General features: G+C 38.4%; 1 protein-coding gene and 1 non-coding gene across 3 annotated transcripts in view; one reads left to right on the top strand and one right to left on the bottom strand.

Moving 5' to 3' along the window:
• The window catches only part of Rc3h1 (ring finger and CCCH-type domains 1), a 76,040-nt gene that overhangs the window by 17,754 nt on the left and 35,454 nt on the right, over window positions 1–22,832 (top strand). For both annotated transcript variants that reach the window (XM_036202814.1, XM_036202813.1), the window contains exons 2-5: window positions 9,084–9,496; window positions 17,514–17,634; window positions 19,354–19,593; window positions 20,148–20,323. In XM_036202814.1, coding sequence (XP_036058707.1) covers window positions 9,266–9,496; window positions 17,514–17,634; window positions 19,354–19,593; window positions 20,148–20,323 — 768 coding nt within the window. In that variant the 5' untranslated portion in view covers window positions 9,084–9,265. The remainder of the gene's footprint in view (window positions 1–9,083; window positions 9,497–17,513; window positions 17,635–19,353; window positions 19,594–20,147; window positions 20,324–22,832) is intronic.
• On the bottom strand, window positions 17,097–17,222 carry LOC118593571. Its single transcript, XR_004946248.1, has one exon. It is a non-coding gene; the product is annotated as a small nucleolar RNA SNORA28 (small nucleolar RNA).

The raw sequence follows: 22,832 nt of genomic DNA, 5'->3' as shown, positions 1-22,832 counted from the left end.
TTTGAGTCTGGCCTCATTTCATCACTTAAGTAACTGCTGTTATCTTTTTCAGTGTGTACATCATGTATTATGACTTGAATCTAGAGGAATGTAAAGTTAGAGGCTGCTGTGAACACTTCTTGAGGGCTGTGCTTCACCCTTTAGTCAGGTGCCTTCCTCAGAAGTGGTCTTTAGCCTTCGCCACTGCTTTTCTTCCTAGGTTTTGGCACTAGGTTGGACCTAAAAGTGATTCTTTACCTCTGAACACAGTAAGCCACTTAGCTTAGTGGTTCTCACCCTTCCTAATGCTGAAACCCTTCAATACAGTTCTCCGTGTTGTGGTGATTCCCAGCCGTAGAACCCTTTCGTTGCTGCTTCATAACTAGTTTTGCTACTATTATGAAATCATAACATAAATATCTGATATTTGATCCCTGTGAAAGGGTCTTTCTGTCCCAAAGGGGTTGCAACTCACAGGTTGAGAATCATTGACGTAGCGAGTTCCAGGCTAACCCAGGCACATGTACAGATCCTGCCTCAAAAAACAAAACCCACTTGAATCAGTCCCATTAGCTTTTTCCCTAAGGGGGCTGATAAAGCAAGTTCTAGTTGTCAGGAACCTTTTACCTTTTTACCTTCTTAACCCGCTGACTCAGTACCTTTTCACTTCACATATGTCTCGGGTAGTTTGACATTTATAGAGACATTAGTGTATGAAATTATATGTAGTGTATTGTGTACTATATAGTTAGAACTCAATCCATATATTTTATTAAGGGATATTTTTACAATCAAAATTGTGTCTTTCCTCAAAAGGGTATCATTACTAGAAACTTCTAATCTTCAAATCCTAGACTATAATTTCCTCTGTAAGTTATTGATGCTCCACTGGGAATTACAACACTTAAATGTAATAATAAGCCTTTAATTTTCCTTGTGTTATTTCTTACTTAGCTTCAGTTTTCAGGACAGTTACAAATTTTCTCTTCTCTGATGTGGTTCCTTCATGCTGGTTGCTATAGAAATTCTTTCCAGAGAAGTGGCAAATTAGGTTAAGGTCAAGAATAGTGATTTTTCAAAAAGTTGTTGTCTTAGTTAGGATTTCTGTTGCTGTGAAGAGACACTATGACTATGGCAACTTTCCTTTTTTTTTTTTTTCTATCTCAGTACCTTCTTTATTTTTTGACATAGACTTTAGCATCACATCAATTTCAGCTATTTATTTATTTGGTTTTTAGAGACAGGGTTTCATATAGCCCAGGCTGGCTTTAAATTCACTTCATAACCAAGAACACATTGATCATTCTGTGTACCTCTCAAGTGCTAGGATTACAGGCATGCCTGTCGAGTTTTTTTTTTTTTTTTTTTAAGTTAGAAGCATTAAAAAGATCTTTATTAGCTCTGGGATTCAGTAATATATATACTTGTATAAGAAATAAGCTTCTCATTCCATTTTTTATTAAATTAACATTTTTCATTTATTTTGCATACCGACCACTGTTTCCCCTCCCTCTTCTCTCATTTTCCCTCGACTCCCACGTACCCCCTCCCCCATCACACCTCCTCTGTCTCTATTCAGAAAGGGGCAGACCTCTCATGGGCTTGAACAAAGCTTGGCACATCAAATTAAGATTGGCCCAAGCTCTTCCCCCTGCATCGAGGCTGGATAAGGTAATCCAGCATGGGGACTCTTGTAAAGGAAAACTGGGATGGCTTGCTTGCAGTTCAGAGTCCACAGTTCAGTATCATCATGGTGGGACGTGCTGGTGTGCAGGCAGACATGGTGCTGTAGAAGTAGTTAAGAGTCCTACATATATCTGTAATTTTATGGTAAGAGATGATATTATGGTTGTAATATTTAACATTTCACAGCAGTATAATTTAGCTGTCCATTAAGGCTATTGCTGTGGTCATAGAAGAATCTGACCAGTGGACAATTTAAAATTATAAATAACTTTGGAGAAACAAAGCTATAAAAAGGTCTTTGATTTCAGCAGGTTTATTGATGTATAATTTACAGAAAATAAAGTTTACTTAAGTGTAGAATTCATTGACTTTAATTTATAAAGCTATGCAACTGTCACAGTTAATTTGCTTTTAGATTTCCTATGACTTACAAAAGTTTACTAATGTTAACCACTATTAACTTCCATCTGTAAGGTAACACAAATTATAGGTTTAAAAGTAGCAACTTAGGAGTTTGGCTTTCCTGAATCATAGTCCTGCCATTTACTTGGAATACCTCTCTGTACGTAGCCTTTTAAAATTTTAAATTGGGTAATAACTGTCTTACAGCACTGATAGCATTTCATTGCAATCCCCTTATTCTCAGTGGTACTCAAGCCCCCCAGCAGATGCTTTAAATCATAGGTAATGCTCCTCTATGGATAGAGCATAGTATATATAGTCTGTCTTAATGTGGTTCATACACTGATACCTCCTTTGCATCATTGATTTTGTACTTTGGGGCCATTTATTGAGAGGTTATTCAACACAAATGGGTACATAATGAGTTCCAGGCCAGCAAAGGCTACATAGTCAGACCCTGTGTCAGACCCTTGCCCAACACCAAGAGTTTATTATCTATAAATAGCTATAATGATGCCTCAAGAGAACAACTAATTTAGATCAGGTATTTGATAAATTTTAAATTTGATCTTTCTGCGAATCAAGGGATCTGACAACCAAGATGGCTATTAAGTAATAAACAGGTAGTAAATCAGCAGCAGTTCAAAATATATTAAATGAGAATTCCAGAAATATGTTGTAAATTTTAAATTATACTCTATTCTGAGTAAGATGATAGAATCTTGTGCCATCTGGGAGATGAGTCATCACTTTGTCCAAGAATCAGGATGTTGATATTTTAATAATTTTATTTCATGTGTTTACTCTTAGCCCAAGTAGAAGAATGTTTATTACATTCATTAAATCATATATCCTGTGTGGTGTATATGTGTATATATGAGTGTGTGTGTATGTATATATATGTATTATGGTATATATGTTAAATTGATGTGAGCAACTATATTTGATAAGCTTCGAATATTTGAAAAAATTAAGTTGGAGAAAGAAATTAAAGGGTCTCTTGTTGAACCTGGGGAGCTAGGCTGGTGATCAGCAAGCACCATCTACCCTCTGTCTCCACTTTGTGTGTGTGTATGTTTATGAGCATGTCTATGGAGCTGCCCACAGAGGACAGAAGAGGGTGTCAGGTCTCTGAAATCTAACCCCAGGAATTAGAGGTTGTTGTGAGCTGGCCTGCTTGGGCACTGAGAATCAAACTCAGGTCCTCTGGAAGAGCAAGTTCTCTTAACTCCTGAGCCATCTCTCCAGGCACATCCTCAAAGCTTTTTAATTGATGTAATCCAAGTTTTATTTTTTGTTTTTATTTATTTGCTGAGCTTTTTAGGCTATCCTTAAATAACATTAGTGACTTAGCCCATTCTAATGTCTTGACATTTCCTCTGAGCTTTCTTCTAGAAGTGTCAGATCTCATATAAGTCCATAATACTTTTTTTTTGTTGTTGTTGTTCTTTTAACTGGTAAGAAAGAGGGATTTGTTTTCATTATTTTTGTTTTTTTGAGATAGGGTTTCTCTGTGTAGTTTTGAAGCCTGTCCTGGAACTCACTCTGTAGACCAGGCTGGCCTCCCACTCACAGAGATCCACCTGGCTCTGCCTCCTGAGTGCTGGGATTAAAGGTGTGCGCCACCACCACCCGGCTATACTTTATTTTTAAAAGAGTATCTTTAAAATCTATTATTTGCCAGGCGGTGGTGGCACACGCCTTTAATCCCAGCACTCGGGAGGCAGAGCCAGGTGGATCTCTTGAGTTCAAGGCCAGCCTGGGCTACCAAGTGAGTTCCAGGAAAGGCGCAAAGCTACACAAAGAAACCCTGTCTCAATCCCCACCCCCAATCTATTATTTCTATTATTTGACAATTTTATATATTTATACAATGTATTTCCATTCTATCCACCACCAACACTTCCTCTTAGTTTATCTACTTCCCTCAACATCTCTCCCTTCCGTTTTTTATATCCTGTTTTCTTTTCTTTCTTTTTTTTCATAAAAATAGCTCAAGTCCTATTAGTACTTCCCTGCGTGCACATGAGTGGGACCATCCACAGGAGCATGGACAACCTAACAGCGACCACATTCCCAAAGAAGAACAATTCCCCCTCCCTTTGAAATCATCAGTTGCCAGTAGTGATACATGAGCCCCTCTCCTATCTATCCATGCTGAATTGTTGACTTGCTTATTCTCCCACTGGTCCTGGACAGGTAACTGTAGCCATCTCTGGTCCTGCCCGCCCCGCAGTTGGGACAAATCTCTCCCATCTGCATCACACAGCAGCTTGGTCCCAAGTAAACAGTAAACACACAGAGGCTTAAGTTTTTTACAAATTGTATGGCCCATGGGTCAGGCTTCTTGCTAGCTAGCTAGCTTTTTCTTTTTTTCTTTTTTTCTTTTTTTTTTGAGCTGAGGATCGAACCCAGGGCCTTGCACTTGTTAGGCAAGTGCTCTACCACTGAGCTAAATCCTCAACCCGCTAGCTAGCTCTTATAACTTAACTCAGCCCATTTCTATATGTTGGCCATGTGGCTGTGGTGTTACCGTTCTGCTGGCACATTGTTGCTCCTTGGGCATCTCCCAGACTCCACCTTTCTTCCTCTTGTCTTTAATTTGAATGTTCTACCTAACCTTATCCTGCCCTGCCATAGGCCAGTGCAGCTTTATTTATCAACCAGTCAGAGCAACACATATTCACAGCATACAGAAGGACATCCCACAGCACATAACCATAGTAGCTGCTGTGAGGTCATGAGTGCAGTGGCCATGCCATGTCCAGAAGATAGCACCTCATAGCACCCTATCCTCTGCCTCTTACATTCTTTCCACCTCTTCTGCAGTGTTCCGAGCCTGGAGGAGTTGATATAAATAAATGTCTTAGTTAGGATTGCACTTGATAGTCATTTATTCTCTCAGTTATTCTCTCTCTCTCTCTCTCTCTCTCTCTCTCTCTCTCTCTCTCTCTCTTGCCAGAGCTGAGGACCAAACCCAGGGCCTTGCACTTGCTAGGCAAGCGCTCTACCACTGAGCTAAATCTCCAACCCCTCTAGAAAAAAAAAAAATTATGTAAGAGCCAGAAGAGGGGCAAGAGAGATGGCTCGGTGCTCTTCCAGAAGACCTGGGTTCAATTCCCAGCACCCACTTGGTGGTTCACAACTGTCTGTAACTCCAGTTCCAGGGGACCCAATACCCTCACACAGACATACACACAGGCAAAACACCAATGCACATACAATAAAAATAAATTATAAAAAAAGAGAAGAGTTGTAAATAACATGTAAGATAATTTCTTTCCAATTAATATATTGTATATTTACATGCATAAAGAAACAGAAGTCATGAGGTGTTTTATTTATAGATTTAGAGCGAAAATAGAATTGAAGAGATGAGTGATAGGGTAAGAGGGAGATCATTTTACTGTAAACATTTTTAAAACATTTTGACTCAGTGTTACTTGGAAATTGTATAGGAGAGTGTTGAGGGATGGCAGTATAGCACATTGGTGGCACACTTGCCTAGCATGCACAAGCCCTAGGTTCTACTACCCCTAGTACATACACAAAAATTGGTTGAGATGATGTCAGAATTGTTACTTCAAGGTAAGTGTGAATTACATCATGGGTAGGGAGGGAAGATTAGAAGAGTTGTTTGTTTGCTCTCTTTAGGTTAGAACATGGACCTGATAGATTTAATACACAATGGCAGTGAGGTCTAGCTGTCAGAATGCAGCTTTATCTGTTGTGCAGCTTTTGAATGAGATTGCAAGTAGAGCTCCCTTCTCCTTTAGCCCTCCTTGTATCTGTGATGATAGGAATACGAGAGAAAGAATTTGGGGTTTGAGCTGGATGGTTTTGTTTGATCTCTATCTCTTAATTAGTCTTTTTTTTTTTTAAAGCTTCTGCAGCCTCTCTAAATTTCCATTTCTTTTATCAAGTGGGATATACTTGATAATATGTACTTTTATACTTTTGCTCAGTGTGAAGCATTTAGTACAGTTTAGCCCATGGCTGAGTAAATAATAATAATTAAATGATGTGCCATGAGGTATGTTGGATTTGGATTTGGAGGGTATTTAAGGGAGTAAAGTACTGTTAGCTACGAAACCCATACCAGCAAAAAGGTATGAACTAATTTTGTGTGGGATATCTGCATGGGATTAAATTCTTAAAAAAGGTAATATAGAAGATACTTTATTAATTTAATGAACTTTGGCAATTGTTTTATTTTAAAACATTGTAACATTTGTTTGTGTGTGAATGTATGAGTGTGCAAGTACCATGGTTTATGTGTGGAAGTCAAGACAACTTTATTAACTCCTTGCACTCTATATGTTCTGCTGATTAAAGTCAGGCTGTCGGACCTGGTGGAAGCACCTTTACTTGCTGAGCCACCTCTGGCCCACCATTTTCTAATGCCCAGCGCTTACCTTGAATAGCTCGTCTTCTAAACACTCACCTTCTTGTTCTTTATCTTGGAACATGCTATCAACATGTTTCATTGTGGCATTTGACTCTTAATAGTCTCAAATAGTAAGTGGTAATAATTTAACACAAACCTGTTAGGAACTCATTATTTATAGTTGAGTTTTATTTAAAGTAATTATGTTATCGAAGTTAAAATGTAGGCAGTTTCACAATTTACCATTTTGTGTTTATGAAAGCCATCTGAACACATGCAAATAACTGATTTAGAAAATAAATCCAAATACAATTTGGATATGGTTGATTTCAGTGTGTGATGTTTTGTTTGCAAGTTTTGTTTTAAATAGTGTTTATAAAATTAAAAAAAGATGTGAGTCAGGTGTGGAAGTAAACACCTGCAGAAGTATAAAAGAATCACTACTAGCTAGAGGCCCATCACACAGTGAGTTGTTCCGGGCTATACACTTTGTCTTAAAAAAAGAAGTTAATTTGTTAATAGCCTAGTAAGCTATTAATAATTTTTAATTTCTCATTTGAATTATCTAGCAGCATATTTTGTAAAACCAGGTTTGCATTTTGATAGGCTGATGACTACATGACGCACATGCTGTGATTGTGATGTTTTGTTATGTTCTCTACAATTAATTAAGAATCTGGTACACAATAGGATTTGCAAATATTTGTTGAATGAGTAGGTAAAGTTTTTAGCATACCAAGTAATAGAAACTTTTCTTTCATCAACAGTGGGCTTGTGTTTGAGGTTGAATAATTTCTTTTTCTCTCTCTTTGTTTTTGTTTTATTGTGACAGGGTCTCATACTATAGCCCAGTCTGGCCTAGAACTCACCATGTGCTTTGCAGTGGCCTCAAAGTTGCAGCAGTCCTCCTGCCTCAGTCTCACAAGTGCTGGGCTTATAATTCTAAGTCTCCATACTTAGCAGTCTTGAGAACTTTCAATAAAATGTGAATTACTTATAATTACTTTAAAAATCAGATGGAGTGGATAATTTTCTATTTAATTACAGTTGAAATAGTACTTGTTTTCATATTTGTAAGCATACTACTGGGCATAATCAAATCATTAATAATGTGTAATATTAGTCACTTTTCTCATTCATAAAAACACCTGCCATGCCGGATGTGGCCACACACACGTTTAACCCCAGCACTGAGGAGTCAGAGGCAAGGGTTGTCCTGCAAGTCCAAGGCCAATGTGAACTATGGTGAATCCTAGGCCATCCTGGGCACATAGCGAGACCTTGACCACCACCATTGCTTTACCCCCCAAAAATAAAGCCTAAAATTATTGGTAAAAAATAAGTAATATGTAAGGTGTTTGGAAGACTGTAGGTGTAGCCCATTGGTTGGGGCACTGGCCTAGCATGTACAAGATCCTGGCTTAACCTCTTTAAAACAAAAGACATATATTAAAGGTTTTAGAGGTTTAAATTTTCTAATAGGGCGGTTAAGGTAGCTCAGAGGGCAGGCAGAGGCTTTCTGCCAAGACTGAGAACCCTAGTTTAATCCTTAGGACCCATGCATTAGGAAAGAACTGATTCCTACAAGTTGTGTTCTGATGTCCACACCTTTGCCACAGTGTGTGTGCTCTTCTCCCATGGATAAATGAGATGTAACCAAAAAAACAAAGAATACGTGAAGAAATTTAGCTATGTGTGCAGTCTAGCTAATTGTAATTTTCTGGTCTGTAAATTTGAGGGATTTAAAAAATCTTTTAAAGTAGACGTTTTAACGATCCTGTTCTAACACTCCACTATGTAGCAAAAAAGTATAGGTCGTACAATGAAATTTTTTTTCTATCAGGATATAAAACTCTTTGCAATGTCTAAAACTTAAAAAAAAAATTAAAAACTGCATACAGTCTCCTTTATTTTATCACTCCCACTAGATTTGATAAAGTATTTAAAAGTAGTGGAGGTTTTTGGTTAAAGTTTGTTTGTTTGAGGTAAGTCTCACACTTACCTCAAATTTGTTATGCACTAAGCATGCTCTTGAACTTGCCCAGTGCTTTGTGCATCCTGGGTAAATCAGAAAAAAACAAAACCTTCTTTGTTGATGTATAACTTATATAAAAGCACGTACCTGAGATTTCAATAAGTTCTCACAACAGATTCCTGTAGATCAAGGAATGGAATGTTATTAGTTTCCTTAAAAAGGAATGAAGGCCAGGTATTGTGAGTCTTTAATTTCGGCACTTGGGAGACAGAGGCAAATCATCCTCTACGCAGCAGGTTCCAGGCCAACCATGACTATAGAGAGGTTTGTTTTGTGCTACGACTGTATTTGTCATTTATGTCTCTAAGAAAATGAGTTCTTAATTCCAACCTCCCATAGACTTCAAAGGTCATGCCTTTGGGCAAGCTAATTCATCCTTCTTGGAAATATGTTCCCCTCTAAAATGGAAGATAGAACTGATTGATTATCATAGTTTTGATTTTATAAAAATGTAAAAAGATTATTGTGATATTAAAGTGATATGGAAGGCTGTAGAGTCAAAATTGGACTTACAATTTCTTTTTAACAGGTTAATTAAAATTAAAAAAAAAAACAACAGATCATTCTAATTTTTTTCCTTTCTCTGTTTTCCAGGTTATATTTCACACTATGTGCTGACTGTATCTACAGAAGATATTTAAAAAAAAAAAAAGATAAACTTTTTCCAAGATTTTGATTCCAGTGGAATCTTTGCTTTAGATTGTGTGTGTGTGTGTGTGTGTGTGTGTGTGTGTGTGTGTGTGTGTGTGTGTTAGTGAGTTGTAACTCCAGAAGCAATGCCTGTACAAGCTCCACAATGGACGGATTTCCTTTCCTGCCCAATTTGCACTCAGACTTTCGACGAAACAATTCGAAAGCCCATCAGTTTGGGCTGTGGCCATACTGTCTGCAAAATGTGCCTGAATAAACTCCACCGTAAGGCTTGCCCATTTGACCAGACCACTATCAATACAGACATTGAGCTCCTTCCTGTGAACTCAGCATTACTGCAGCTAGTGGGTGCTCAGGTAAGATAGTAACTTAATACTGGTTATTGTCTTTAATTGACTGTTTTAGTTCTTTGTGTTTATGTTTTTAATGCAGATACAGATGCTTGCATATAGAAATATTTGTAGACATGTACCTTGATTTTTTGCATATTTCCTTGCCCTATTAGGCAAGATAATCTTTTGTTTTTCTTGTTTGGTTTGTTTTTTCAAAACAGGGTTTCTCTGTATAACAGCCCTAGTTGTCCTAGAACTCTGTAGACCAGGTTGGCCTCAAACTCATAGAGATCCACTTGCCTCTGCCTTCTTGAGTGCTGGGACTAAAAGCATGCGCTACCACTGCCCCCAGCAGCCAAGATAATCTTAAGTTCACCACAGTTTCAATAGCAATGTTTAGATGTTGGTTTCTAAACAGTTCTCCAATAAAAGGAACTCTTGGGAGAAATGGTCGGTTCTAGGGCTAGGACAAGTACTCAAACGAGCCTAGAGTACCTTGTGCAAGCATTCAAAGTGATGGGACTATGTCAAAGGCATACTAGATCTGGTTGAAAAAGCTCCCAGTGGCCAAAGAAAGCTGGAAGGGTTTGAGTAAAATAAATAGTCATGTATTGAATTGTAACAGAGTATAAAAAAAGAATCAAAGGCTCTATGCAGATAAAATTATAGGTGTTCATTGTTCTCTTCCCTCCCCCCCTCCCTCTCCTTTCTTCTTTCCCTTTTTTCTTTTGTGCCTATCATTTAATTTTATTTAGGAAATTTAAGGTCATTGTCCCAGAGCCCTGATTTTTTTTTTGTTTGTTTGTTTTCTTTTCTTGGCTTTTTTTTTTTAAGTCTCATTTTTAAAGGATTTTTTTTTAACATTTTTTTAAAAATTTTTTTAAAATTTATTTATTGTGTATACAATGTTCTGTCTGCATGTGTCCTTGCCAGAGGAGGGCACCAGATCTCATTACAGGTGGTTGTGAGCCACCATGTGGTTGCTGGGAATTGAACTCAGGACCTCTGGAAGAGGCAGTCAGTGCTCTTAACCACTGAGCCATCTCTCCAGCCCAAGGATTATTTTTAAAAAAGCTTATTTTCACTGGGTGATATGCTGCATGCCTTTATTCATAACATTGGGGAGACAGGCAGGTGAATCTCTTGATTAGTTCCAGGGCAGCAGGGTTACAATAGTGAAACCTTGTCTAAAAACAGAAACAAACAAAAATGTTTTATTGTAATTTATGTAACTATGTGTGTGCACCCTTGGAAGCCAGAAGAGGGTATTGGATCCCCTGATGCTGGAGTTATAGGCAATTGTGAGCCACCTAATGTGGGTGCTAGGAATTGAATTTGTGTCCTGGAAGAGCAAAAAGTGCTCTTGGCTGCTGAGCCATCTCTCCAACACTCTAAAAAGTTACTAAATATACCCTATTGTGAAGTGGATTGTCTGCGTAACTACCGTTTTGCTATAACCACAGTAACTTTTACCTAAGGATAAGTAATAAGGGACTGCATAGACCTTCCTTAGCTATTTATGTACATAGCATATTCACATAAGTACGGTAATATTTGAAAAAAGGGAGGAAACGACAAAGAAAACATGGTAAGAGATGACCAAAAAGAGCTTTCTCCCGACTGCGTGTACACAAGACTCAGTCAGGTATACAGACTCATAAACAGACCCTCTAGGAACAACCATACTAACAGCATTTTAAAATAAAATTCTTAATTAGGTATTTTTAAAAAGGAAGGAAGAAAACTAGTCACACAAGAAGGAAGAATAAATTCAGAGACTCTTTCCAAGTTTTCTGTAAGTGTAAAATTATCCCCAAATAAGTTTAAAATCTTAGCGAGACCGGAATTAATGTGGTTTTCAGTTGACTACTGTTTTATCAGACCTCTGGAAGTCTGGGTTTTTTGTTTTTGTTTGTTTGTGGTTTTGTTTGTTTGTTTTTTTGTTTTGTTTTGTTTTTTTTTTTTTTTTTGGTTTTTCAAGACTAAGGTTTCTCTGTGTAGCTTTGTGCCTTTTCTGGAGCTCACTCTGTAGCCCAGGCTGGCCTTGAACTCACAGAGATCCTCCTGGCTCTGCCTCCCGAGTGCTGGGATTAAAGGTGGGAAGTCTGGTTTTTTACCTATGTGATATTGTGGTGAATGAGCTTATATTTTTGAAGTTTGTTTTCTTTTTGATTGCACCTTCTTCCTTCCACCATGTGAGTCCTGGAAATTGAGCTCAGGTCTTCAGGTGGAGTGCAAGCACCTTCATCCTTTGAGCCATCTTGATGACCCTTCGCAGATTAGTTCTGAAAATAGATGTATAATCTCTGGCTTTTTCAGTTGTTTGTTTAAGTAGCACATGTGTTTATTGCTATGATTAAAGAGTGGTTGGTTTTGTTTTTGTTTTTTGAGACAGGGTTTCTCTGTGTAGCTTTGCACCTTTCCTGGATCTCGCTCTGTAGACCAGGCTGGCCTGGAACTCCCAGAGATCCGCCTGGCTCTGCCTCCCGAGTGCTGGGATTAAAGATGTGCGCCACCACCGCCCGGCTTAAAGAGTGGTTTTGTTGGATAACTTTAGTCATACACAATTATTAATATTGGAGAAATCTGGCAAATGCTGTCTTAGCCAGGTGAACTGGATTAATGTGAACAGAAATAAGTCATATTGATAGCAAATCTTTGACATGCTGTGATGAAAATGGCATTTTTTTTCTTTGTGAACTTAATGCCAAAAGATCTAGCCCCAGTCTCTTTATGAGAAAAACAAGATCCTGTCAAAAGTCAGTATACAACATACATACCAGTACTGCATAAAATTGAAAATCATAAAAGCATAGGAAGTACTGGGAAAAGTGTCAAAACTTCTAGAATGTTACAAAATATATATAATATATACTAATATATATATATATATATATATATATATATATGTATATGTATTAGGTATTCTGGATGACATTTTAGAACACTGGAAGGCTGTTAGGTAGAAGTAAGGCATTTTGAGGAAAAACAAGATTTTTAGATATAATGATGAGTATTAACATTGGCATATTAATGTCAGTAAATGGATCATACCAACAGAACGTTATAATTTGGATGAGGTGTGGTATGATAAGAATTCTCTGAACTGTCTTTGCCATTTTTTCTATAAATTTAAAATGCTTCTATAAAATCTTTTTTTAAAACCAGGAAAAAAATGTTTAATCTTAACTAATAGTCAGGAAGTGCGGGTTTAGCTTTTTTTTTTTTTTTGGCTCCTCAGCTTGCCACAAACCAGTGTCTGACTAATGGTGGTCACGGACATGGAAATGCAGGCCCTTGCGTGTTGATAGGGAGAGTGCAAACTGGGAGGCTCTGAAAAATAAAACTGGAAATGCACATAGCCCTGTAACTATAGCAGCTGCACTTAAAGGTATCAAAGGGTTTAACAGAGGGTTTTAACACATAGAGAGGGAGACCTGTAGAGGAATGTCACCATGTCTCTAAAAGCAACAAATCAGAAATAACCTAAACATCACAACTGATTGACTGTGTAGTCTACTGTAAGATGAATTGCTAAAAACTTATTAAATAAATAAATAAATAAATAAGCCCAGAGCCAGATATTAGGGTAAAAACTAAGAAATCAGGGAAGCAGAAAGAAACCAGCCACATTCTTTTTTTTTTTTTTTTCCCTTTTCTTTTTACTTTTTTCAAGATAGGTTTCTCTGTGTAGTTTTGGTGCCTGTCCAACCTGTCCCGGATCTCACTTTGTAGCCCAGGCTGACCTTGAACTCACAGAGATCCTCCTGGCTCTGCCTCCTGAGTGCTGGGATTAAAGGCGTGCACCACCACCACCCTGCTGCCAGCCACATTCTTACCACTAGATATCCTCAGCCAGAGAGCTACTTCCTGTGTACTCATACCTATATCCTTTCTGTCCCTGCCATCTCACTTCTTCTTTCTGCCCAGCTCAATCACTTCCTGTCTATATGGACAGACCTTCAGATCTCTATGGTACACTAGCACTGAGAATAAAGGTGTGTACTACCACACCTGGCTCTGTTCTTAGTGTGGCCTTGAACACACAGAGATCCAGGAACCTCTGCCTCCTGAAATGCTAGGATTAAAGGCATTTGCTACCATTGCCTGACTTCTGTTTAATATAGTGGCTGGCTTTTTCTTCTGATCTCCATGCAAGCTTTATTTATTAGAGCACAAATAAAAATATCACCATAGTCTATATCGCAGAAATACTATACATTTACAGAAGTTTCCTAGATCCTCACAAATATATGGTGAAAGCCAAAATTAAGATTTAAAAAGCAAGCAAACAAACAAAAACCCAGGATCTTCTGTATTGCAGGCTGTCTCAAATTCACTATGTAACTTAAGTTCCTGATCCTCTTGCCTTTTTCCCTCCTAAGTGCTGGGATTATAGGCATGTGCCATCATACCTGATTTATGTGGGTCTAAGGATTGAATCCAGGGCTTTGTGCATGTGAGGAAAACACTACCAATTGATCCATATCCCAGCCCTCAGGTCAATTTTAAAAGCCATTGACAATTTTGGAAGCAGAGGCAGGCAGATCTCTGTGAGTCCCATTGATGCCAGACTGATCTCATAGTGAGTTCTGGGACAGCCAGAGCTATATAGAGAGACTCTGTCTCAAAAATAAAACAAACAGACCAAAAAAAAAAAAAAGAAATCCAATGATAAAATATAATACCAGTAATTTCTGTAAATTAACATACACATGATTAGATATTAGGATATACTACTATGCATATTAAGTACAGGGAATTAGAAGAGTCAAAGGGAACTCATCAAGAAGGCATTTAGCAAGAAACGTATAGACAAAAAAAAATGACAAATTCCTATTGAATTTTAGAATCTGAATCTTTTTGGTTTTTCGAGACAGGGTTTCTCTGTAGCTTTGGAGGCTGTCCTGGAACTTGCTTTATAGACCAGGCTGGCCTCGAACTCACAGAGATCCATCTGCCTTTGCCAAGTGCTGGGATTACAGGCGTGTGCCACCACCGCCCAGCTGAATCTGAATCTTTTTTTGTTTTGTTTTGTTTTTTGTTTGTTTGTTTGTTTTTCGAGACAAGGTTTCTCTGTGTAGCTTTGCGCCTGTCCTGGAACTCACTTTGGAGACCAGGCTGGCCTTGAACTCACAGAGATCCACCTGGCTCTGCCTTCCGAGTGCTGAGATTTGTGCGCCACCACTGCCCGGCTGAATCTGAATCTTTTATACTGAAATATTTTAAATAAGTTTATACTGATCCTTGTGATTCCATCAGGACATCTTCCCAAAGGGCATTGTATTTGAGTGGGAGAATATTTCCTAGGCCTCAGACTTATTGGAAAAATCTTTCCAGGTGTAAATGTTGTGACTCAGAATACTAAACCTTGAGTTAACTTTATATTGAGTAATAGGTTTGGTCCTGAAAACACAAGTTTTCCTTAGAAGATACTGATTTGGATGGCAGATTGAGGTATATGCCAGTCCTGCACTGCTTTCAGTTGGCTCTTCTATTTCTTTGTTGTGTACGCTCCCTCTAGTGGCACAAAAATGTCTCTACTCTTTAAATTATTCAATTCACAGAACACACATGAGCTTCATGAGAAACAAAGGCTTGCAGGCAATCCATCACATTTTACAGATTAGGGACTGGAGAGAGAGTTCATAGTTAAGAGTGCTTGCTGCCGAACTGAATGCCTAGCTTCCACAACAAGCAGCTCATCTGGCCTGCAGACTCACATGTAGACACAACACATAAGGAAAAACAAAGTTTAAATCTTTAAAAATTAACTTGTTCGGTCAGGCGGTGGTGGCACACATCTTTAATCCCAGCACTCGGGGAGGCAGAAACAAGCGGTCTCTGTGAGTTCCAGGCAGCTTGGTCTACAGAGCAAGTTCCAGGATAGGCTCCAAAAGCTACACAGAGAAACTCTGTCTCAAAAAACAAACAAATAAACAAAAAAATTAGCTTGTTCATTTTGATGTGTGATGCTTATTTGCAAGTTCTTTATAATAAAGCTCTAATGAAGGTTAAAATATGTACAGTTTAATCCAAGATATTAGCTTTGATATTGTCTATAATATCGTGTTTTCAACTTTGGTTTTGCCACCTCGTGTCTTAGTTTAAGTATTTTGTGTTCTATTTCATTGCTGATTCTAACTTCTTCATCCTGCATACCATCTGTAAAATCATGTCAGGTTGTCAGAAGATTAAGTACATAATCATTTAGCAAGTCTCAAAACATTTCATATTTATATATATATATATATATATATATATATATATATATATATATATATACACACACACACACACACACACACACACACACACTTTATTATTATTAATGTTATTGTTGTCGTTGTTGTTATTATTAAAGCAAGGCTGGAGAGATGGCTTGGTGGTTAAGAGAACTTGCTGCTCTGGCAGAGGACCCAGGTTCTGTTCTGAGTACCTACACAAGTCACTCACAACCATCTGCAGTTCCTTGTGATCCAACACCTGCATCTGGCCTCTTTGCACACCAGGCATGCTCATGGTGCACTTACATGCACACAAGCAAAACACTCATACAGATAAAATAAATAAATAAATCTCTGTGCTGGAGAGATGGCTTATCACTTAAGAGCTCTTATTCTTTTTGTCTTTTTCAAGATAGGGTGTTTCTGTGTAACAGCCTTGGCTGTCCTGGAACTTGCTTTGTAGACCTGGCTGGCCTCGAACTCACAGAGATCCACCTGCCTCTGCCTCCTGAGTGCTGGGGTTAAAAGTGTGTACCACCACCACCTGGCTAAGAGCCCTTATTCTTACAGATGACCCAGGTTTGGTTTCTATCACCCACATGGTGGGTCACAGCCATCTAGGTGGGATGAAGCCATCTTTTAACTTCAGTTCCAGGGGATCCAGTACCCTCTTCTGACCTCCATGGCATCAGGCATGCATGTGGTACACAAATATATCTGCAAGTAAAACACTTAAACACAGAAATCTTAAAAAAAAAAAAAAAAAAAGTGTGTTTGCATGTGCCTACAGATTCTAGAAGAGGGTGTAGACACCCCTCCCAACATTTTACATGCTCAGTATTAGCTGTTACATTTTTATTCTTCAGTAGTCAGATAGTCTCTCACAAGATGGGCGCAGAGAGTATATACTGAGTGGGTGCTTTGACTCAGAACCAGATGGGAAATAGCAAATTAAATAATGGCAAATGCACAAGATACTGAAAAATTAGTATTAACAGATCAAATGTAAAAGTTCTGGACTAGATGATTGTAAGTCTAATGGGGACTGTTTAAGCACTAGAAAATATTCACTCCAATTGTTCATGTGACATGAAGTTGAAAATGCTGAGTCTTTGATTCTCCAGAATCATAGTTTAGTAAGAGTTAGGTGTGACTAATGCAAGCACCTAGTGGCATCTAGTGACATCTAGCCTCAGTTGGACTTGTCCTCCAATCAAATACAGAGTACAAGAAGAAGCGCAGCAAGGTTCCAAAGATGGGTCAGAGAAAAGCCTTTCCATGAAGCATGGCCATCTTCTCTAATTCCATTCATGACTAGCCTAAAATTTGATTTCTTCCCCATATACCTCTGGCTGTTGCCTCAATTCCATAACAACTACAATTTTTTTTTCTTCAATATTATTTGAGCCTATATGATAGCTTGTTTTGTAGGGAAGAGAACACTGGAGTAGGTTCGACATTTTTGCTAGAACAAGGTTAAATTGTGTCAGAAGGTTTTGTTTATATGCCACAGAGTGGTGCTTATACTGTAGGGTTTGTTTTGTTTTGTTTTGTTTGGACATTTGTTTATTTATGTGTGGGCATGAACCTGCCATGGCAGACACTGTTAATTATAATAGTATTTGAATTCTCTTTTAATAAAGCTGCTATGGAAAAATAATGGATGTGTATGTACAAGAAACATTTTTTGGAGTATTTAGCAAATTTAGAAGTTTTATCATTGGAAGCACCAGGACTATTGGCAGATAAATGGTATTCAATAAAGCATTTAATAAATTAATGAAAATACTCAAAACTTTTCTTTTGGTTTCCAGATCCCTGAGCAGCAGCCCATTACTTTGTGTAGTGGGGTTGAAGATACAAAGCATTATGAGGAAGCCAAGAAATGTGTAGAAGAATTAGCACTGTACCTGAAACCACTCAGCAGTGCTAGAGGTAAATGTCATTATAAACCAATGCTAAACAAACAATGGTTTGTTTTTTGAAACAGGGTCTTACTATGTAGTCCTGGTTGGCCTGGAACACTTTATATAGACCAGGCTGGCCACATTCTCAGAGATCCACCTGCCTTTGCTTCTCAAATACTGGGATTAAAGTTGTGCCCCACCACACCTGGCCAGGTATCTGTTAAGTGTAGTTAGAGTTTTCCTGCCTGGCCCACAGTCAGGACAAATCTCTCTCACCCGCCAGGCCCATAGATGCTCAGAACCAACCAAGTAAACACACAGAAACTTATATTGCTTACAAACTGTATGGCCGTGGCAGGCTTCTTGTTATCTACTTCTTCTATCTTAAATTAACCCATTTCTGTTAGTCTATACTTTGCCACATGGCTTGTGGCTTACTGGTGTCTTTACATGTTGCTTCTCATGGCAGCGGCTGGCAGTGTCTCTCCTCCAGCCTTCCTCTTCTCAGAATTCTCTTCTCTCTTGTCCCATCTATACTTCCTACCTGGCCACTGGCCAAACAGCATTTTATTTATACAGAGTGATATCCACAGCAGTTAAGGATACTTCTATTGCTATAAACGAATACTAATGTATGAAAGCCTTTTCTCTCTCTCTCTCTCCCTTCCTCCCTCCCTTTCCTCCTCTTGCACTCTTTCCCCTATTTAGTGTTCAGCGCTAGGCATGAATTCTACCACTGAGCTGTCTATATTGCCCACCCTACTGAATGTTAATGGAATTAATTTATTCCTTGTAAACCAAGCCTACTTTATGCAGTATTATAAAACACATCAAATAAAGTAGTACTAAATCTAGGGTTTATGTGATGTTGGAAATAGTAATGACTGTAAATGACTGTATAACTGTATATAACAGTAATTTGGAAGGGCTGTGCATCAACTGACAGTTTTGTTTTTTGTTTTTCTTTGGAGACAGGATCTCATTTAACCCAGATTGGTTTTAAAGTTGCTTTGTAGCCAAGGATGACTTTGAACTTCTGATCCTCCTGTTTCTACCTCCCAAGTGCTGAAATTACTAGTTTATGGAGGACTGGGAATTAAGCCCAGGTGTTATGCACACAAGGAAGCTATATCTCCAACTCCTATGTAGTCCATCTTTGTCTAGTTTTAGGTTGTATTTATAGAAAGTGTGAGAAAATGGAAGTTGTCATTACTTTCCGGAAAGGGCCTGCTTACTGTTTAACTATTCAGTTAGATTAACCACTATGAAATAATATACCTGACTGTTAGGAATCAGTATTTGGGTCTAATGTTTTCTGTCAGTTTTTCTTCTTTGATTAAAATGAGTGATAGTATTTTGAATGTCATAATGAATGATACATACACATAGGCATTTGTTTTTCTTTTAAATGATAGTCTTGTATAGGTTAATTATTCATTTACTTAGTTGTTTATTTTGTTGTTGTTTTTTTGAGACAGGGTTTCTCTGTGTAGCCCTGGCTGCCCTAGAACTCTCACTGTAGACCAGGCTAGCCTCTAACACATAAAGATCTGCCTGCCTCTGCCTCCCAAGTGCTGGGATTAAAGGTGTGGGACACCAAACTGTTGGCTTATTGTTTACTTTAAATACTCTTAATAGGCCCAGGAACTAGTCACATGTCTGCAAATCAGTCACTCTAGAGGAAGTAGTCCTGGATCATAAAATTGCCTGGTAAACCTAGAAATAACTTCTTTGTTTTCCTTTGTAGGAGTGGGTCTGAATAGCACTACTCAGAGTGTTCTGAGTCGCCCAATGCAGAGGAAGCTTGTGACTCTAGTCCACTGCCAGCTAGTGGAAGAAGAAGGCAGGATCCGTGCTATGAGGGCTGCTCGATCTTTAGGGGAACGCACAGTTACAGAGCTCATTCTCCAGCACCAAAATCCTCAGCAACTCTCCTCTAATCTCTGGGCAGCAGTCAGAGCTAGGGGCTGTCAATTCCTTGGACCAGGTATGTAAATAAAGTTTGGTTGTTGCTGTTGGCTGCTCACTCCCACCCTTTCAAGGTATTCTAAAAGTATAGGATAAAAACCCTTGTGTAATGTACAAACCCTTATCTTTTGTTAAATTCTGTTATAAATTACCATTCCATTGATAATCCTGGCTTGATGTTAATTTTTCAGAAAATTTTTTCAATAACAGAAGTTTATTCTTTTTGAAATATTTTCCTCTGTATTATCACTTATCTACTTAATAAAATACATAATAAGATGACATTCCCCACAAGCATGGCTTTAACATGTAATTTTAAATACATTGCATTGCTTGGGTTTTTGTTTTTGTTTTTGTTTGAGACAGGATTTTGCTGTGTAGCCCTGGCTGTCCTGGAACTCAGTCTGTAGATTTGGCTGGCATTGAGCCTAGAGAGTGCTGGGATTGAAGATGTGCAACTCCATGCCCGGTTCATTGTATTGCTTGTTAGTTGTATGGTATTATGTTGCTCTTCAGATAATGGATTTATGTCATCTTTGCTCATGATACACTTTGATTTTACCATTTTCCTAGCAATGCAGGAGGAAGCTCTGAAGCTTGTCTTGCTGGCCTTGGAGGATGGTTCTGCGTTGTCACGGAAAGTGTTGGTTCTGTTTGTGGTGCAAAGACTGGAGCCACGTTTTCCTCAAGCCTCTAAAACTAGCATTGGGCACGTTGTTCAGCTCCTTTACAGAGCCTCCTGCTTCAAGGTATGAACCTAAGCTCGAGTTCAGCTTGGAACATTGCCCTTCCTCCAAACTTAAACATTGAACTTAGACTTCAATAAAATTTGCTGTGCTTTTTTAAAAGAAGGCAGATTATATAATACTGTAGATTAAATCCTATTGTATTATTGTATTTCTTTTGCTTGGTTTTGGTTTTGGTTTTGGTTTGTCAGTTTGCACTGATAGGGATTGAACCCAGAGCCTTGCATATGTTAGACAAATACTCTGTTACTGAAGTACAGCCTCAACCCTTAAATTTAAATGAAGAGACTGACTACTCATCTGTTATTTCCCACTGTGTTAGTTAGGATTTCTACTGAAATGATAAAACACCATGACCAAAAGCAACTTAGGAGGAAAGGGCTTATTTTTCATATGCTTCCACACCACAGTCCCTCATTGAAGGAATTCAAGGCAGGAATTGAAGCAGAGTCCATGTTTACTCAGCCTGCTACCTTATAGCATCCAAGACCACCAGACCAGGAGTGACATGGCTCACAGTGAGTTGGGCCTGCTCACATCAGTCATTCAAAATAATGCACCACAGGCTTGCCTACACACCAGTCTAGTGGCAGCATTTTTTTCAGTTGAAGATCTATCTTCCCAAATGACTATCTTGTGTCTAGTTGACATAAAACTAGCCAGTACATCCGCCAAGAATGTAAGAGTTTGTTCCTAGCTAGGCGGTGGTGACACATGCCTTTAATCCCAGGAATCCCAGCACTCAGGAGGCAGGCGGATCTTTCTGAGTTTGAGGCCAGCCTGGTCTACAGAGTGAGGTCGGGGACAGCCAGGGCTACAGAGTGAAACCCTGTCTCAAAAACAAAAGGGGGAGGAGGGTTGTTCCTCATGTAATTGTGCTTGTGCAATTCCAGACATCCAGTTACCATTTGGCTTTAATATAAATGATAATGCTAGATGTGTTATCTTGTATTCCAGGTTGAATCTTCACTCTCACATATCAATGCCCACTTATCGTTCATCTGTTTTACTTTCCTGTCTTCTTAAAGTAAAGTTTCCTTTCTTCTGATAGAGCTAACTGTGAGAAATTTATTCCTGAAATCACCATAATTCTTCAACTTACACTCTACTGAATAAGGGGTCTCAGTTTTTCCTATGGACTTGTAACCAAAACTTCTGTCTCCAGTCCAGATTGTTTCTAAATAAGTATTTCACATTTATTGTAATGGTTAGGAAAGAATAATAATACAGTTCTTCAGTGAGTATAATTTAGACTATATTTCAGAATGTCTGTATGTTTTCCATGTTATATGTTCTCTATCAACAGAAAAAAAGACAGATACAAGTTATAAGAAGTTTCTTAGGTAGAGTCCTTTCCTAGCATGTGTGATGTCTTGGATGAGCTAGTATTACAGTCAGCTACTAAAGCATTAACAGGTTTTTAAATGGAATTTTGTTACTATTGTTTCTTGAGACAGACTCACTGTGTAGTTTGGCTGGCTTTAGATAACTTAGTGATCTTTCTGTCTCAGAATTATAGTTGTATGCCACTGTATCTAGCTATAAAATTTTAAAACTTATATGTATACTAAATTTGATTTATTTTGTATAATGTGAGGGGTCAGGGGTAGGTGGGTATGCATATGTTACTGTGTGCATATAGAGAAAAACAGCTTAAGTTATTTAGTTATTGCTTTCAATATGTATGTATATGTGTGAGTGCATGCCATATTGCATCAGATTCCTTGAAGCTGGAGTTACAGGTGTTTGTGAGCCACTTGACAAGAAAGGATGCTGGGAACCAAACATGGGTCTCTAAAAGACTAGCAACTGCTCTTACCCTCTGAGCCATCTCTCCAGCCCCTGGCCTTTAAAAAAACTTAAAATTTAAAAAGTTTACTGTGTACATGCCTGCGTGCATGCGCGCGCGTGTGTGTGTGTGTGTGTGTGTGTGTGTGTGTGTGTGTGTGTGTGTGTATAGGGACTCCTATGCCATGGCACACCTATGGCAGTCACAGGACAATTTTGTAGACTGGGTTCTCTCCTTCCACTTTGATGTGGGTTCTGGGGATTGAACTCAGTTGTCAGGCTTATGCAGCAAATGCCTTTACCTGCTGAGCCATCTTGCTGTCCCATTTGACCTCTCTCAGTACACTGCAGCTCCAGTGTTATGTGGGATATCTTGAAAGTTCTTGATTATTTTTAGAATGATGAAGGTGTTGGGGATATAGCATAGTGATAGAGTGCTTTTAAAATATCCAAGGCTCTGGGTTCTGTCCTCAGCATCCACAATCCAAATAAAAGGTCCAGGGAAACCAATGTATCATGTAGAAAGCTTATTCTGCCTTGTAAAGAGGGTTAGCCTATGTTGAGGAAATATTTTTATACATGTCCATGTTTATTTGGGCTTTTAATTTGTCTTTGGAAAATGGCAAAGTATAGTTAAGGTTTTCTGACTACAGTACTTGATTTTGTGTTCGTTCACCTAACATCCTAATGAAAGCTATAGTTAGACCTTACTGTGTTATAAGGA

Source organism: Onychomys torridus, chromosome 11 (assembly GCF_903995425.1).
Source record: "Onychomys torridus chromosome 11, mOncTor1.1, whole genome shotgun sequence".
NCBI classification, from domain to species: domain Eukaryota; kingdom Metazoa; phylum Chordata; class Mammalia; order Rodentia; family Cricetidae; genus Onychomys; species Onychomys torridus.
The sequence above is the reverse complement of the archived record's forward strand: the minus strand, read 5'-3'. Positions and strand labels throughout refer to the sequence as shown.